The 16,783-nt window shown below is 49.3% G+C and overlaps 1 protein-coding gene across 1 annotated transcript; it reads left to right on the forward strand.

Annotated features, from left to right (window-relative positions):
- Positions 1–321: 321 nt before the first annotated feature.
- CCDC105 (coiled-coil domain containing 105) lies at positions 322–9,617 on the forward strand. Its single transcript, XM_019416125.2, has 7 exons — positions 322–953; positions 1,842–1,946; positions 7,188–7,386; positions 7,775–7,941; positions 8,083–8,178; positions 8,273–8,386; positions 9,206–9,617. The coding sequence occupies exons 1-7, from the start codon at positions 384–386 to the stop codon at positions 9,446–9,448; spliced, it is 1,494 nt and encodes a 497-aa protein (XP_019271670.2). The 5' UTR covers positions 322–383; the 3' UTR covers positions 9,449–9,617.
- Positions 9,618–16,783: the final 7,166 nt, after the last annotated feature.

The raw sequence follows: 16,783 nt of genomic DNA on the forward strand, positions 1-16,783 counted from the left end.
GGAAGGACAGGCAAAGGAGGATGCCACCCGGAAGGAACAGCGAATCCGAGGCTTTGACAAGGCGGGAAAGAGCTTAGCGCGTCCCAGCAGCTGGAAGGAGGCCCGCGTTGCTGGAGGGAAGAAGCGCCAGCGAGAGAGGCGCTAGATGAGGCCGGCTTCCCGCAGGAGTCAGGATGCCAAGGCACCCCGGCCAAGTTCCAAAGCAAAGACTCCATCCGCGCCTCTCTCCAGCCTTTCCCCTCCCCCACTGCCGGAACTGCGCGCTGTTGCCACCGTCGCCATGGTGATGGGCACTCTGTTTCACTCCCCGTTCGGGCCAGGAGGGAGCGGCGCGTCTTTGGGAGTCCCTGCCTCTCCCCGTGGGGAGACACGAAGCCGGGACCATGCCCGTGCTGATCCCCCCAGCCGAGCGCAGCCAGGACCCGCGCGTTGGGGCTCCGGCGTGGCGCCAGGCGGCCACGGCCACCCTGCAGAAGGCGCGCCAGCTGACCGACCGCTGCGAGCAGGAGGCGGTGACCATGTGGCAACCCGAGGACAGCGTGCGGGAGCCGCACGTGGCGCGCCACCTCCGCCGCGCCGCCTACATCCTGCCCTGGCGCTTCCGCGTGGAGATGCTCGCGGGCGGCGGCACCGTGGAGAAGCCGCCGCCGGGCGAGGGCGTCACGCTGTGGAAGGGCAAGGTGAAGCCCCCCGCCTGGCACGCCCGCCTGCCGCTGCCCCTGCACCGCGACGCCCGGGCCCTGCAGAGCGCCGAGGTGGTGCACGCGCACGCGCGCGGGGCGCGCCTCGCCGCCGCCCGCCTGTGCCGCGCGCAGCACCAGGTCAATGGGCAGCTGTGGCTGCTGCAGCGCCAGCGCGAGGCCACCGACCGCGGGCTCGCCCAAGTCCGCAAAGGCCTGCTTATTAACCAGCAGAGCAGCAAGCTTCGGGGCTACCGGCCCAAGTCTGAGAAGGTGGGACGCTGCCCCCCCACCCCCACCCCACCCCACCCCAGGCCCAGTGGCAAAGCCCGAGGCCTCTGATCCCAGGTAGATGCTCGGCCTGAGAAAACCCCTCCCCGTAGAGAGAACCCCCACCTCCACCCCAGGAGTAAGGGCACCAGAAGATGAGGACACCCCCCAAGATGGGGTGCCTGGATTCCGAGCCCAGAAGGTGAGGCCCTCCCGTGGGCCTGAGACCCTCAAAGCCCAGTGAAAACACATCCAAAGCCCCACACACACCTCGCTGAGGACAGTAGGTGACGTAAACCCACCCCAAACCCCCACCCCCACCCCCACCCCAGCCCCGCTGAGGACAGTAGGTGATGTCCTGGTCCCAACCCTTGAAACTCTCCTCAAAATGTTTTTTTTAAGCCCCAGTCCTCCCCACCACAGCCTCCGAGAGTGAGAACCCCTCCTCCGGCCTCATCTGGGGAGAAAGGAACAGGTCCTGCTTACAGGTTGAGACCCTCAAACTCTGAGTCCTTGCACCTGGGAGTCACGTCCCCAGCCAGAGAAAGAGCGAGACCCCCTAGTCTCAGCCCTGGTGACGTCCTCCCCGTAAAGTGAAACCGCAGACCCTCACCCCAAAAGTGGGGAACATTCCAGCCTCCCCAGGGGACGACGAGACCCCACACAGAGAAGCTCCCACCTCCACCCTCTAAAGGGTAAGACACCCCACCCGGTGAGAGCCCCCTGAAAGAATAAAGGCTTCTCAGAGAGATTCCCAATGGGCAAGAGCACCCCCAACTCCATTCTCCAAACCGAGAGCTTACAAACTTGGCAAACCCTCTACTACCCTGGAAGGAGAAATCTCCGTCCAGCCCTCTCAAAGGTGTGAGAGAGTCTCTCCTTGTCTGCTAGGTCCCTGACAAAGCTGACAGTATGCTTACCTGGGAGAAGGAGGAGCTTAAGAGCATGAAGAGGAAGATGGAAAGAGATATGGAAAAATCCGAGGCCCTGCTCAAGGTTGGGAATACCTCAGGTCAAGTTAAGAGGGCTGCAGGTGGATCCAAACGGGTGAACTGCTCTGACCTTGGGGACCGTGGCCACAGCAAACCCTCAATCCACACCCCTGCCCACCCTAACCTGACATTCACTGTATTTCCACTTTGTGAAATGGGGAAACTGAGGCTCTGAGAGATGGAGTTGGGCCTCAGAATAACAATGAACACCCCTTCTGAGCCGAGCCCTGTGCAGTCACTGAGCTAACATCTTAAAACACTCCTGTGAAATAGAAACGATGATCCCCTCATTAGAGACAGAAAAACTGAGGCTCAGAGAGACACAGACTCAACCAAGGCACAGGGCTAGCCAGCGGCAGGGCTGTGGGTCAAGCTCAGGTGTCTTTTTGCTTCCATCCTTATCAAGATATAATTGACAATTTATTTTTTTTTTATTTAAAGTTTTTTTTTAACGTTTATTTATTTTTGAGACAGAAAGAGACAGAGCATGAACAGGGGAGGGTCAGAGAGAGAGAGAGACAGAATCTGAAGCAGGCTCCAGGCTCTGAGCTGTCAGCACAGAGCCCAACGCGGGGCTCGAACCCACGGACCGCGAGATCATGACCTGAGCCGAAGTCAGACGCTTAACCGACTGAGCCACCCAGGCACCCCTAATTGACAACTTAAAACTGTGTATATTCAAGACGTACAACTTGATGATTTGATAATGCTCTGGTTTCTCTTCAGATCGCATAAATCTTTCGCCTTTTACAACTTGATGATTTGATATATGTAGACATTGTGAAATAATCACCATAGTCAAGGTAGTTAACATATCCATCACCTCACATAGTTACCTTTATGTATGTGTGGGAAAACACTGAAGATCTAAACTCTTAGCAAATTTCAATTATAAAATGCGATATTGTTCTCTATAGTCACATTGTTCTATATTAGATCTCCAAACTTAAGCATCTTGCATCACTGAAACTTTATGCCCCTTGACCATTTCCCCCATTTCTCCCTCCCCCCCAGGGCCCAGAAACCACCATTCTATGCTCTACTGCCATGCATTTGACTATTTTAGATTCCACATATAAGTGAGATCTTTTTGCATCTGGTTTATTTCATTCAGCATAATAATGAACCTCTAGGCTCATCTATGTTGTCATAAATGGCAAGATGTCCTTTTTCAAGGCTGAATAATATTCTGTTGCATATATAATATTATATACATATTATATTATCTATCATGTATTATACTATTGTTATATATTATTAATATATGATGTTAATATTATAAAACATTGATTATTATCTTAGTATGTTATATAATTTATAATATGTATATTATATATTACATTACATATTAATATAGTCTATAACAATATATTATATATTGTATGCTATATACTATATATTATAGCATATAAACTATATAATATATGCTATATATATTAATATGCCATATCTTATGTACTGTAATACAATACATAATACATAGCATGTATAATATATAATATATATGATTAAGTATCTTTTTAATATATATTAACTATGATTATATCATTATATAATATTATGATTATATAATTGTTATTATAAATTTTATATAGCTTACATATGATATAATATAATTATAATATTATATAATAAATAATATGTTTATATAATTATATTATATTTACATAGTTATATCATTATACAATTATATATTATATCATATTATATAACATAATTTCTATATATGATATATGTAAATATACAACATATTGTAAAATATTACGTTATAATATATTCTATATTACATAATTATTTTATATATTATAGTATATTAAGATATCAATGTTTTGATTATAATACATCAATATTATATAATTAATATGATAATAGTATATATATCACATTGTTCCTTATTCACTAACCTATCAACAGACATTTAGATTGTTCTCATGTCTTGGCTATTGTAAATAATGCTGAAATGAACATGGGAGTGCCGATATCTCTTTGAGATCCTGATTTTCTTTGGATATATACCCAGAAGTGGGAGAACCACCTTGTGAGTCAGCTCAGATGTCTTGAGCCTAGCTCTTTACATGTAATATGTGCTCAGTCTTTGCCACCTCCAGCCAGAGACGGACTCTCACTACATCCTTCACTCTTGCAACAAGGGTTTCTTTATGAGGGCACTAATGAAGATGAAAAGGCAGCCAGGTTTGATGGAACCCTTGGGACCAGTTAAAGTTAGCTAGTAACTTGTGTGTGCTTTTGACTCATGTATTTAACAACTATTAATCCAGTACCCTGGTGTCTGGGTACCATGCTTGGCACTGAAGACAAATTAATGAAGAGGACAGAGACGGCCTTGCCCTCACAGAGTTCACATTACAAGGACATTCAAATAAGGGACAGACCAGGGTCCTGGGTGAGGTTGGGAGAGGAAATTTAAGAGCTGGTTGCACCACTATCCGTGGTGCTGAACCTTAGCTGTGCTCACCCACCACACCCCCCAGGCCAGGGTCATATTCTTTTAAATCTGGTGAGTCCTGAAAAATCCTTTGAGAAAGTCTGAAACTGACAAGGGAGAAGACCCTGAGGTTGGCCCCAGTAGGGAAGGGTTTGCAAGAGAGAAAGGTGAATGGAGAGGTGGGAAAAAAAAAACAGAGATGGAAATTGAGAAGGGCCACTGGAGAGGCCTAATGTACATATTTCTGGAGAAAAATGCTTACATCCAAACAGATCTGTTTCAGCTTAAGATAATGAATTCAAATTGGCACTCAGAACCTTTCCAGGGATCTCACTGCGTGTGTCTAGAAGGTTTGTTGTCCCACTGGGCAAGTTATTTCATTCTTTCTCTTCCTGCAGACCTCTCCATTCCTGCTTTCCTCATTCTCAATGAATGACCCCAACTCATGGGAGTCACTGAAGGGAACCTCATTATTCCTCTGCCAATGCTGTAATTCCGTCTACCTCTGCACCCACCTTCTCCCCGTTATTGGATCGTTCTCACCAGTGAACGAATGGGGAATTATTCTCTAACAAGTACAGATCTGTTTGGGATAATAAAAAAAAAAAATGTCTGGAAACGGACAGAGGTGGTGGTTATACATTAATGTCACTGAACTGTGCACTTAAAATGGTTAAAATGGAAAATTTTGTTACGTCTGTTTTACCACAATACAAAACAAAACAAAAACAAAAACCTCTACATCCCATGCTCCCCTCCAGGTAATCCCCATTTCTCTGATCCTCTCTCTAACCAGTCTTGTCTGCATATATTGACCCTGTCACTTCTTTTTTTTTTAATGTTTATTTATTTTTGAGAGAGACAGAGAAACAAAGAATGAGCAAGGGAGGGGCAGAGAGAGGGAGGCAGAATCAGCAGCAGGCTCCAGGCTCTGAGCTGTCAGCACAGAGCCCAATGCAGGGCTCGAACTCAAGAACCGCAAGATCGTGACCTGAGCCGAAGTCAGACACTTAACTGACTGGGCCACCCAGGCACCCCAACCCTGTCACTTTTGGGGAGCAGGAATTGGACTGGTTTTCCCCACTGCATCCCCACTCCCTGATACACTGCCCAGCATACACGAGGGGCTTGATGAATATTTGAATTAATGAATGAAAGACTTTTTAAATCTATTTTTTACTCAAATGGTTGAATCCCAAAGATACAATATTCAACAAAAGAAGCTAGACATAAAGTACACATGGTATGTTTCCATTTATATAAAGTTCTAGATTTCAAAAGCAAATTTCTTTGAAGAACCAGATAGTAAATATTTTAGGTTTTGTGTGAAATGCAGTCTCTATCACAACTACTCAATTAGGCCAGTGTAGGGGCACCTGGGTCATGATCAGGTCATGATCTCACAGTTTGTGAGTTCGAGCCCCGCATCGGGCTCTCTGCTGTCAGCACAGAGCCTGCTTCAAATCCTCTGTCCCCCTCTCTCTGTGCTCCTCCCCGCTGGCACTCTCTCTCTCTGTCAAAAATTAAAAAAAAAAATTTTTTTTTTAAATTAGGGCATTAAAGAGGCACTCGTTGGGATGAGCACTGGGTGTTGTATGGAAACCAATTCAACAAGTTATATTAAAAATATTAAAATAAATAAGGGGATAATTTAATTTTAAAAATTAAAAATTAAAAAAAAAATTCGATCAGTGTAGCACAAAACAGCCAGAGACAACACGTACATGAATAAGTGCAGCTCTATTCCAATAAAGTTTTAGTTACAAAGAGAGGCAGCCAGTCCATAGGCTGTAGCTTATGGACATCTTAAGAAACAGGCAAGGGGCGCCTGGGTGGCTCAGTCAGTTAAGCATCCAACTCTTGGTTTCGGCTCAGGTCATGATCTCATGGCTTCTTCATGGGTTCAAGCCCCACTCCAAGCTCTGTGGTGGCAGTGCAGAGCCTGCTTGGGATTCCCTCTCTGCCCCTCCCCAACTTGTGCTGTCTCTGTCTCTCTCAAACTAAATAAATAAACTTTAAAAAAAAGAAAAAAGAAAAAAGAAAGAAACAGGCAAAACTAATCTGCAGGGCAGTTTAGAGGAGAGGACGGTAGGGGCACCAGGAACATTTCTGGGATGATGGCAATATTCTATATTTTGATGAGGGTGGTGTTTATATAAGTGGATATAACTTTTAAATAACCACAAGTATCAAAGAAATGCGATATACTTCATTTTATAATGGTGGAAGTAGGGTTTGGGTGAGAGGAGGAGTTCAGATAGATAGATGTTGGTGGGGGAGATACTCTGAGGACAGCGGAGGGCTCCTGGTACTAATTAGAGCAAAGGAAGAGAGACCCTGAGGCTAGGCGAGGGGATCAGCCCTGAATGTAGCTGGGGAGCAAAGGGCTGATGCAGGAAGACTCTTGGTGTAGATACAGCCAGTGCGATCTCTCCTCTTTATAGATGGGGCAGTGGATCGGGGGAAGGGCTTTCTTGGGGTGCCAGAGCAAAGCCAGGCACAGAACCCAAGAAGAAAATGACACCCAGGACAGGGAAGCTACCACCAGCCCCTACTGCTCTTCCCCTCTCCACCCAGGGATCACTGAAGGCTTCTGGACAGGGGAGGGGTGCGGGGAGGGTCTGAACTTCCCCTTGGAAATCAATTCTTCCCGCCTTCAACGGAGAACTGGAGAGGGTCCCGGTTGGAGGTGGCAACGCTTTGCAGCCTCCAGCAGAGAAATCGCTTCCCGCCGCCTCTCCCAACCTCCCAGCTCACTCTCTGCCTTTTTCTCTGCTCCCTCTGCTTCCTCGTTCTCAGGCCCTGGCCTCCTGCCGCGATACTCTGGCCTTCTGCTGTAAGGAGAGGCTCCAAGCTGTGGACCTTATGAACCAGCCGCTCGATAAGGTTCTGGAGCAGGCTGGCCGCCACTCCTGGGTGAACCTCTCCCGCATCCCTTCCCCGAGCTCTCAGGGCCAAAAAACGCCTCCTCCAGACCCTGTGGGCACCTATACCCCAGGTAGGCCTCCACAGAAAGGAGTGCATTGCAGTAGGTACCCTCGGGTGCCCACTCCTCCACTGCTCAGCCACTGCCATCCCTGGGGAATTGCCCCCCTAGTGAGGGGGGATGAGAGCTCATCTCCACTGAGCCCACGTTCTTGATTAGCTCTTCACGCCCACTCCTGCTTCGCACACACTCCTGCGTGCGAGCACTCGCTCAGTCAGTCCGGGACGCTACTTCTACGAACTCCTCCCCTGGACTTTGTCCAGGTCCTTCAATAAAGTCCCCTCGCCCAGGGCCCAACACAACCTGAACACAGAGGAGGGGGGCTCAGAGAGCCAGGGTCGCCAGGGTCCGGGAAAAGGAGGCCTTGGCTCTCCAACGAGTGTCCCCACGCCGCCCGCAGAGTGCGCCACGGCGCTGTACGAAGCCAAGCGACTGTTGATGGAGTCCAAGGACACCTTGCTGGAAATGGCAAAGAACGAGGAGGACATCCGGGCGCAGCAACATCAGATAAGCGATGGCGTGTGCGCCTTGTTGGCGCAGAAGATGCGGGAGACCTTGGAGCTGAAGGTGGGCGCGGCGGATGCGACTGCCCGTTGGTGGGGGGGGGGGGGGCTAGGATGGACCACGCGGGACTACAGGGGGGGAGGGGCGCGGGAGCAGAGGAGCCAGGAAGCCACTGTGATCCCCCTGTGCTCCCACCCCACCCAGGAAAGAATGAATATGACCTTAGGACTAATGCGGGGAACTATCCAGCGGTGCACGAAATTCAACCAGGAAATGTACATCACTCACGGCCTCATCAAGGTGGGCTTTGGCGCCAGACCGTGCGGGGTGGGACCAGGGTCGCTCGCCCGGCCGGCCCGGGGGCCTCACTGCTCCTCACACCGCACTCCGCCAGGGTCCTCTGTCAAAACGTCACCTGGAGACCCGAGAGAAGCTGGACAGACCCCTGGTTCGCGTGTACCAGAGACATGTGGGCACCCAGCTGCCCGAAGCCACGCGCCTCGCCCAGGTATGCTCCAGCGTGGCCCCCTCCGCGCCTTCCCGCCCTCTGCAGGTGCAGCCGCATCCCGAGGGTACTGCTTCCCCAAGCACACCTGACCCAGGTAAGACCCCCCTCACCCAGGGCTGTCAGTCCTTCAGCTCCGGGAGGAGACCCTCCGGTACCCACACCTGTCTCAGAAAAAGTGACCTCCTGAGCACTGGGTGTTGTATGTTGTGTGTGTGTATGTACAGAGAGAGAGAGAGAGAGAGAGAGAGAGAGAGAGACAAAGTGCCCTCAATCTCTGCCCGCCTCGCTCCCTCTTTTTTTTTTTTAAATATAATTTATTGACAAATTGGTTTCCATACAACACCCAGTGCTCATCCCAACAGGTGCCCTCCTCAATGCCCATCGCCCACTTTCCCCTCTCCCTGCCCCCCCCCCCCCCCCCATCAACCCTCAGTTTGTTCTCAGTATCCAAGAGTCCCGGTAAGGCCCTCTCTCAGCCTCGCTGCTTCAGGGACGCCCGCCCAGAGGCTCGCCACCTCCCAGGTCCCGGCCGCCCCTCCCCCTCGCTCTCCGGGTGCGTCCCCTTCTCCATCCCCTGCCTGTTTCCGATTCCCTTTCCAGCATTTCTGGCCCCAGTGTGTGCCCCCCTGCCTCCGATCTCTTCGAGCCCCTTCCCAGGAGGGGACCTCCCGCAAGCACGCGTGGCCCAGGTGTGCCCTTCCCCTTCGGAGGCCCGCCCCTTCCTAGAGCTGTGCTCCTTTCACACCCGCACCCGGCCCCGGGCGGGTTCGCCCACCCCAGACAGTGCCCAGCTCCCAGCTCGGTCCCCCCACCCCCCAGGGGACTGAGAAGCTGCAGCGCCACATCTCGCGCGTGGAGAAAAACCTGCGGGAGCTGCTCGCCACGCGCCAGAACCTCGCCCGAAGCCTCAAGTACAAGAGGATCGGGTATGAAGTGGACTTCAACGTGGTGCGCCTGCGCCAGGGGCACCCGCACGTGTACCACCAGCAGGCGCAGCGCCTGGTCGACGACTGGGACCCGCGCACGCCGCCGCGCGCGGAGTCCGGCGCCCCCGCCAAGTGACAGGCGGGCCCTCTGCCCCGGCCGGCCATCCGGCGCGTTTCTGCCTGCCGGGGCCTGCGGAGCAGAGACTGGACGGCTCCGTGGCCCTCCCTCCCTCTCGCCCGACCTGCCTTCCCTCTAAGCATCCTCTAGCAGAACTATAATTAAAAAGGACACTGATTACCACGTAGGAGGCACCTACTGTATATCACTCACTTACCCTACACCACCTGATGGGCAGTGTATGCTGGGAGTTAACAGGCTGGGCTGGGGCTCCAGATTTCCGGGGCGAATTCGAATCGCAGCCCCCCAAACTCAAGCTGTGTGGCCTTGGGCAAGTCCCTGCCCCCCTCTCTGGCCTCAGTGTCTTCACCTGTAAAACGGAGAGGATTACAGCACCCATCTCAAAGGCTTGTAGGAAGGATAGATGAGTCCATGTGTGAGGCCTGTGAGAACGGTAGCTGCCCAATGTTACGCCGCGGATAAGCGGACGAGCTGAAATTGTAAGCCCTGATTCTAAAGCCTGCACTCTGAGCAAAATTTGGAGCTCCCCTCTGTCCTCCCCTCTTAGATGAATGCAGGCCCCCCCACACACACTTGCTGTTGTTATTAACGCTACACACACACACACACACACACACACAGGTATAGAATATAACTACCACAAAGAATGAGAATTCACTGTATTTGCAAAGGTGGAGGCAGGATACAGGAAAACCTCAATGGACAGCAGGGGACAAAGGTGCTGGTAATTGTGGAGAGCCGCCTTTGCCACTCCTAAATCCAAAGGGACAAGGTAGTCGAAGGCAGCCAGCCTTACAGTGCTGTCATGTGGATGCTGGGGACATAAATGCCCCTACCCACCTCTCTCCCTTGGCCAGGGTTCCCTACTGGTTGAAGCCAATGAGAAAGGAAACCCATTGATGCGGTCCATATATGCTCTGGGACACAGAGCTGCCGTCACCCCGCTGACTTTTGAGGCTCTTGCAGAGCCTTCCTGGGGCTGGGAATTGTCCCTTTGCCTGCAGCTTTGTCCGTCCACCACACCCCAAAACCTTACATAGGGATGCAAGCATTGCCTTTTGCATACAATGCCTCACGCTCTGGGTTGCCATCTGCCACCCTCATGCTTGCTGACACAGCCCCGGTTTGTCACCTCTGCTCACCCACTATTCCCCAACAGTGATTGCATAATCCCCTAGGTTGCCTCAGAACTGAGATTTCAGCTGCTGCTGCCACAGGTCACGTCATGGGCACCCGGCGAGGCTCTCAGGGACACTATAATGTGGGGGTCATCATCCCATGCTAGAGATGAAGAAAGAGATTCCAAGAAGGGGCAAGAGGTTAAGTCTGGACTTTAAAAAGTGTGGGGAGGGACGCCTGGGCGGCTCAGTCAGTTGGGCGCCCGACTTCGGCTCAGGCCATGATCTCACGGCTCTCGTGAGTTCGAGCCCCGCGCCGGGCTCTGTGCTGACAGCTCAGAGCCTGGAGCTGTTTTGGATTCTGTGTCTCCCTCTCTCTCTGCCCCTCGCCTGCTCCCCTTCTGTCTCTCCCTCTCAAAAATAAATAAACATTAAAAAAAAAAATTTTTTTTAAGTGTGGGGATGTGTCTACAAGGGGATATGCCACTGCCCAGAAGAAAATCTGCATGAGAACATCTACAGGGCCTGTCAATAATGCCACCTTGGGGGACCACATTCCAGACCTCCAGAATCTGAACCTCAGGGGGCAGAAGCTGGGGATGAGCTTTTCTAATGAGTTTCCCAGGGATGCCTGCGGCACACCAATGTTGGAAATGCACCCTCTCCCTCCTGCCAATTTCCCCGGGGCTGACTTCTGCATTGGCCACAGCAGACACTAATGGAGAGACCCATGAAAATGTTTTCACTTTAATTTCTTTTAAAGTCAGAAAAAAAAAAAAACGTATGAATGTAGAATGCATAACATTACATGTTATGTATACTATAGACAATAGTTTATAGTATATACCATATAATATATAACATTATAAATATTAAAATTAAAATGATTGAAACTATAAATCCAGTCTGGATTATGTCATCTTTATACCAATACAGAGTTTTATTTCAAATTTTTTTTATTGTGGTAAAATACGCGTAACACAAAATTTACTGGCTTAACCGTTTTTAAGCGCCCAGCTCAGTGGCATTAAACACATTCCCATAGGGGCTCAGCCATCACCATCATCCCATCTCCAGAACTTTTTTCATCTTGCAAAACCAAGACCCTGTCACCATTAAATACTGACTCCCTATCACCCCTCCCCCCGCCCCTAGCTCCCACCATCTACTTTGTCTCTAATTTTGACTACTCTGGGAACTTCACATAAGTTACACCAATGCCGTTGTCAAATAATTCTTGAAGTTTCTTTTTATGAGGGGAGGGGCCCCCGGGTGAAAGTGCCTCAGATCCACGAAAGCCTTTCAACCTCTCCCTTAGATATCGGGCACATCCCCATGTCACTCAGTCGAGGTAATTCAGTAGCATCAACTGAGGCCAGGATTCCGCTGAGCCCTGGGAGATGTATTGTGCAATCAAACACGCCGTTGAGTTTCCTCCTAATAATTTTTTTTTAAGTTTATTGTTATTAGTATATCCACACCCAGCGTGGAGCCCAAACTCATGACCCCGAGATCAAGAGTCACATGCTTTTCTGACTGAGCCGGCCGGGTGCCCCTCCTCCTAGTAATTTTAAAATCTGTCTGTTTTTCTCCATCCCCTGCCCCATACACTCCTCCACTTCTAGTCCAAGGCATCATCATTTCTTGCCTGGATGGTTTCTGACAACTTCCTCACTGGTCCTACTCGTGCTGTCTTCTCTGGAAGGCACAAACTATATCTCAGCCAGTGTGGGCATTCTAGTCTCCAGAGCACATCATGGCATGTGGCCGCCACCACGCACGGCTCCTAGAACACAGTCCTACTGTCTTCATCCACTCAGGCTGCTGTAACAAAATAGCACACCTGGGGAGCTTATAAACAACAGGACTTTACTTTTCACAGTTCTGGAGGCTGGGAAGTCCAAGATCAAGGCACCAGCATGGTCACATTCCCGGGGACCCCCTTCCTGGTTCACAGCTGGTTCCTTCTCACTACGTCCTCATGTGGTGGAAAGGGCAAGGGAGCTCTGTGGGGTCTCTTTTATAAGGACATTAATCCCATTTAGGAGGGCTCCAATCTCAGGACCCAGTCACCTCCCGGAGGCCCCACCTCCTAATGCCGCTATCTTTGGGGGTTTGGAGGTCAACATATGAGTTCTGGGGGGACACAACCATTCAGACCACATCCATCTGACCTCACTGCCGGATCCCTATCCTACTCTACCGCCTTCTCAGGCAACTCTCCCCCACCACGCCCCACCCTTTGCTTCCAGTGTTTTTCAGTTCCGCCATTTTCATTTCTGTATCGGTTCATTGTTGCTGCTGTAACAAAGCACCACAAACTTAGAGGCTTAAAACAATGCAAATTTGGATCTTACAGTTTCGTAAGTCAGAAGTCCAAACTGAGGGGCCCCTGGGTGGCTCAGTCGGTTAAGCGGCCGACTTCGGCTCAGGTCATGATCTCGCGGTCTGTGGGTTCGAGCCCCGCGTCGGGCTCTGTGCTGACAGCTCAGAGCCTGGAGCCTGTTTCAGATTCTGTGTCTCCCTCTCTCTCTGACCCTCCCCTGTTCATGCTCTCTCTCTGTCTCAAAAATAAATAAATGTTAAAAAAAAAATTAAAAAAAAAAAAAAAAGAAGTCCAAACTGGATTTTACTTGGCCAAAGCCAAGGTGTCAGCAAGGCCCCAATTCCTCTGGAGGCTCTAGGGGAGAACCCATTTCCTTGTCTTCTCCAGCTTCTAGGGGCACCTGCATGCTTGGCTTGTGGCTCTTCCTCCATATCCTCAGCCAGTAGCAGCATCTTTAAATCTCCCTCTGATTGACTCCTTACTTGTGTCATCACATCTCCCTCTGACCCTGACCCTCTTGGCTGCTGCTTATAAGGAGCCCTGTGATTACGTTGGACCCACCCAAATAATCCAGAATTATCTCCCAATCTCAAAATTCTTGGTGCATCTGCAGGGTCCGTTTTGCCATGTAAGGTAACATGCACAGGTTCCAGGGATGGACATCTTTGGGGGTGACGGGGGGGCACTATTCGGCCTATCAGTTTCTTTCACAGACAAAACTTTCTTCTGTCTCTGAGCATTTGCACACGTTACTCCTTCTGCTTAGAAAATTCTCTCTTTAAGTGTTGTATCAGCGAATGGAAGTTATACCATTCATGTTATACATACGTGCGAAGCAAGTAGTTCATTGTTTAAGAATGTTTGTTATAAAGATGTTTCTAGGAATGCTACTTGTGGGGCACCTGGGTAGCTCAGTCAGCTGAGCATTTGACTTTTGATTTCCACTCAGGTCATGATCTCGAGGTTTGTGGGATCGAGCCCCAGTCAGGCTCCGCACTGATACCATGGAGGATGCTTGGAATTCTCTTTCTCCCTCTCTCTGCCCCTCCCCTGCTCACTTGCTCTCTCTCCCTCAAAATAAATGAATAAACATTTTTTAAAAAAGAAAGAATGCAACTGGCAAGCTGCACTGAGAGGAAAAAAAGAAGAGAAAGTTATCTCCCTACCCTTTCTCCTGTGTAACATCTTCAGTTTCTCTGGCCCTATACACTAGGTCAAAGCCCCAGTCACACATGCCCATGGTACCCTGCACTTTTCCTTCATAATCCTCGAGTCCTTTGTGTGTGACAGTCTAGTGACTGTAAGCTCCCTGAGGGTACTGCTTTAGTGTGGTGCTCTAGAAGCAGACCTCAAAGCAAGAGTTCAAGTGTAAGAAGATTATCAAGAAGGTGATCCCAAGAAGCCCTAGGTTAGAAGCAGGCAGTGATACAGAGAGAGAAAGCAGCCAGTAACAGGTGTCAAATAAGCTACCACCATGAGCAACGGAGGCTCAGTCCTGCTGGGGACCTCTCAGAAATCATGGAGACCATGCGTCTCCGTTAGTCCAATCAAGGGGCAAGGGAGCTGGTGCTTATCCACCACCCCTAGTCAATCATTGATTGAGGGCAGCTCTGGGAAGATGGGGAGACCCACCCAGCTTCAATGGTCAGAGATAGCCCTCAGGCATGGAATCGCGGGCGTTAGCAGTTGGGAAGGCCAGTGCAGTGTGCCCGGGAATGATGCCAGGAGGATTTGAGTGGGACACCAACAGCACCTGTTGCAAGGAGGGATCCTATCTGTCTGATTCCCTCTGTAGCCCCACTACCTGGCACACAGCAAACACGGGGCAAATATTTGTTACATGAACAGTGAACAAATCAATGGATTAACTTAAAGTTTGCAGAGTGTTTCTATGTGCCTTGCCTTACTTAAGGTTCAGTTTTAGAAATGGGAAGTTTCCAGGCACCTGGGTGGTTCTGTCGGTTGAGCATCCAACTCCTGATTTCCGCTCAGGTCATGATCTCATAGTTTGTGAGTTTGAGCCCCACGTGGGGCTCTGTGCTGACAGCGTGGAGCCTGTCTGGGATTCTCTTTCTCTCTCTCTCTCTCTCTCTCCCTCTCTCTGCCTCTCTCTCTCTCTCTCAAAATAAATAAATAAACTTTTTAAAAAAAGAAAAAGAAATGGAAAGGTTCCTTGGTACTTCTCCAGCTCACCACAACTTTGCTTGTTTCCTTATTCTCTTTCTAGTTTGCCTAGTAATTAGGAGACTGGCAGAGGAAGCTGGGAAGAGAGGAAAACCTGGTCACAATCCTTCCTAGCTGTGTCCTCTTAGGCAATCTGCCTAACCCCTTTGAGTTTCCATTTTCTCACCTGTAAGACTGTAGATTATAGAAGCACTCTCTCACCAGGCTGCTATGAGGACTCATTGAGACAATATTGTATGCCATTCCTCCCCAGTGCTTGTTATATAGGAAGGTCTCCATAAATGGTGAGACTCAAGTGTTTTTTTTTTAATGGAGGTGAAATTCACATAACATAAAATTAGCCATTTTAAGTGAACAACTCAGTGGCAATTGGTGAACAGTGTTATGGAACCACCATCTGTATCTAATTCTAAAACATCCGCATCACCCCAAAAGGAGAGCCCATGTCCATTAGCAATCATTCCCATTCTACTCTGCTTCTCAGAGATGTATAGCCACAGAAGGGGGAGAGACTTTGTGAAGTAGTGAGTCTCTTGACCCAGAAGCAATTAAGCACGAGCTAGAATTTACCAGGGATGTTGTCGTGGAGAAGACTCACGTAGAACTAAAACAGTACCCTATTGTCCATCAACTGATGAATGGATAAAGATATGGCATATATACAGTGGAATATTACTCAGCCATCAAAAAGAACGAAATCTTACTGTTTGCAACAGCACGGAGGGTGCTGGAGTGTGCTGTGCTAAGCAAAATAAGTCAGAGAAAGACAAATACCATACCATTTCACAAAAATGGGATATTTAAGAAACAAAACAGAGGAACATATGGGAGGGGGAGAAAAAAGAGAGGGGGGAAACAAACCATTAGAGACTCTTAAAGATCGAGAACAAACTGAGGGTTGATGGAGGGAAAGGGGTGAAGGATGGACTAGATGGGTGATGGGAAGTAACCCTCGTGATGAGCACCGAGCGTTATATGTAAGTGGTGAATCACTAGATTGTACTCCTGAAACCAGTATGACTCTAGGTGTTAACCAACTAGAATTTCAATTAAAAAAAATAAAAGTTAACCCCACAACAAAAGTATGGTTATTTTGTTCAGTATTCTAATTGGTGGGGGGACAGAGTGGTTCCTCATTGTGGTTATATGTAGGGATCAGCACTGCAAAAATGTCAGGAATACACTGTTTTCTTTTAAGGCGTCAGCAACATATGGTTGTAGTCACTATCTATTGCCGTGTAAAAAATGACCTCAACACTCAGTGGTTTGAAACAACATAGCTTAGTCTTCTGTCACAAGGTCTCTCACAAAGCCGAAGGCAAGATGTTAGCTGGGGCTGTGGTCTCCTCTGGAAGTTCTCCTGGGAGAGGCTCTGCTTCCAGACTGAACTCACCAAGTTGTAGAAAGATTCAGTCCTCCCTCCCAGGCTGTTGGCCACAAAGGTCTCCCCAACAGGGCAACTCATGGCATTAGAGTGTGAAAAATAAGGCACATGAGACAAGTCAGAGACAGCAAAAGTCGCAGTCTTTCTGTAACCTAATCTTATAAATGACACCCCATCACTTTGCCCATATTCTATTCATTAAAAGCAAGTCACTAGGTCCAGCCCACACTGGAGGTGAGCAAGCTACATGAGGAAGTGAATACCAACAGGCGGGAAGTCTTGCCAGCGATGCCAGAAGGTGCCTACCGCAGGGCCCAATA

The sequence above is a fragment of the Panthera pardus genome, unplaced genomic scaffold (genome assembly GCF_024362965.1).
Source record: "Panthera pardus isolate Hobbes unplaced genomic scaffold, ASM2436296v1 HiC_scaffold_8, whole genome shotgun sequence".
Lineage (NCBI taxonomy): Eukaryota > Metazoa > Chordata > Mammalia > Carnivora > Felidae > Panthera > Panthera pardus.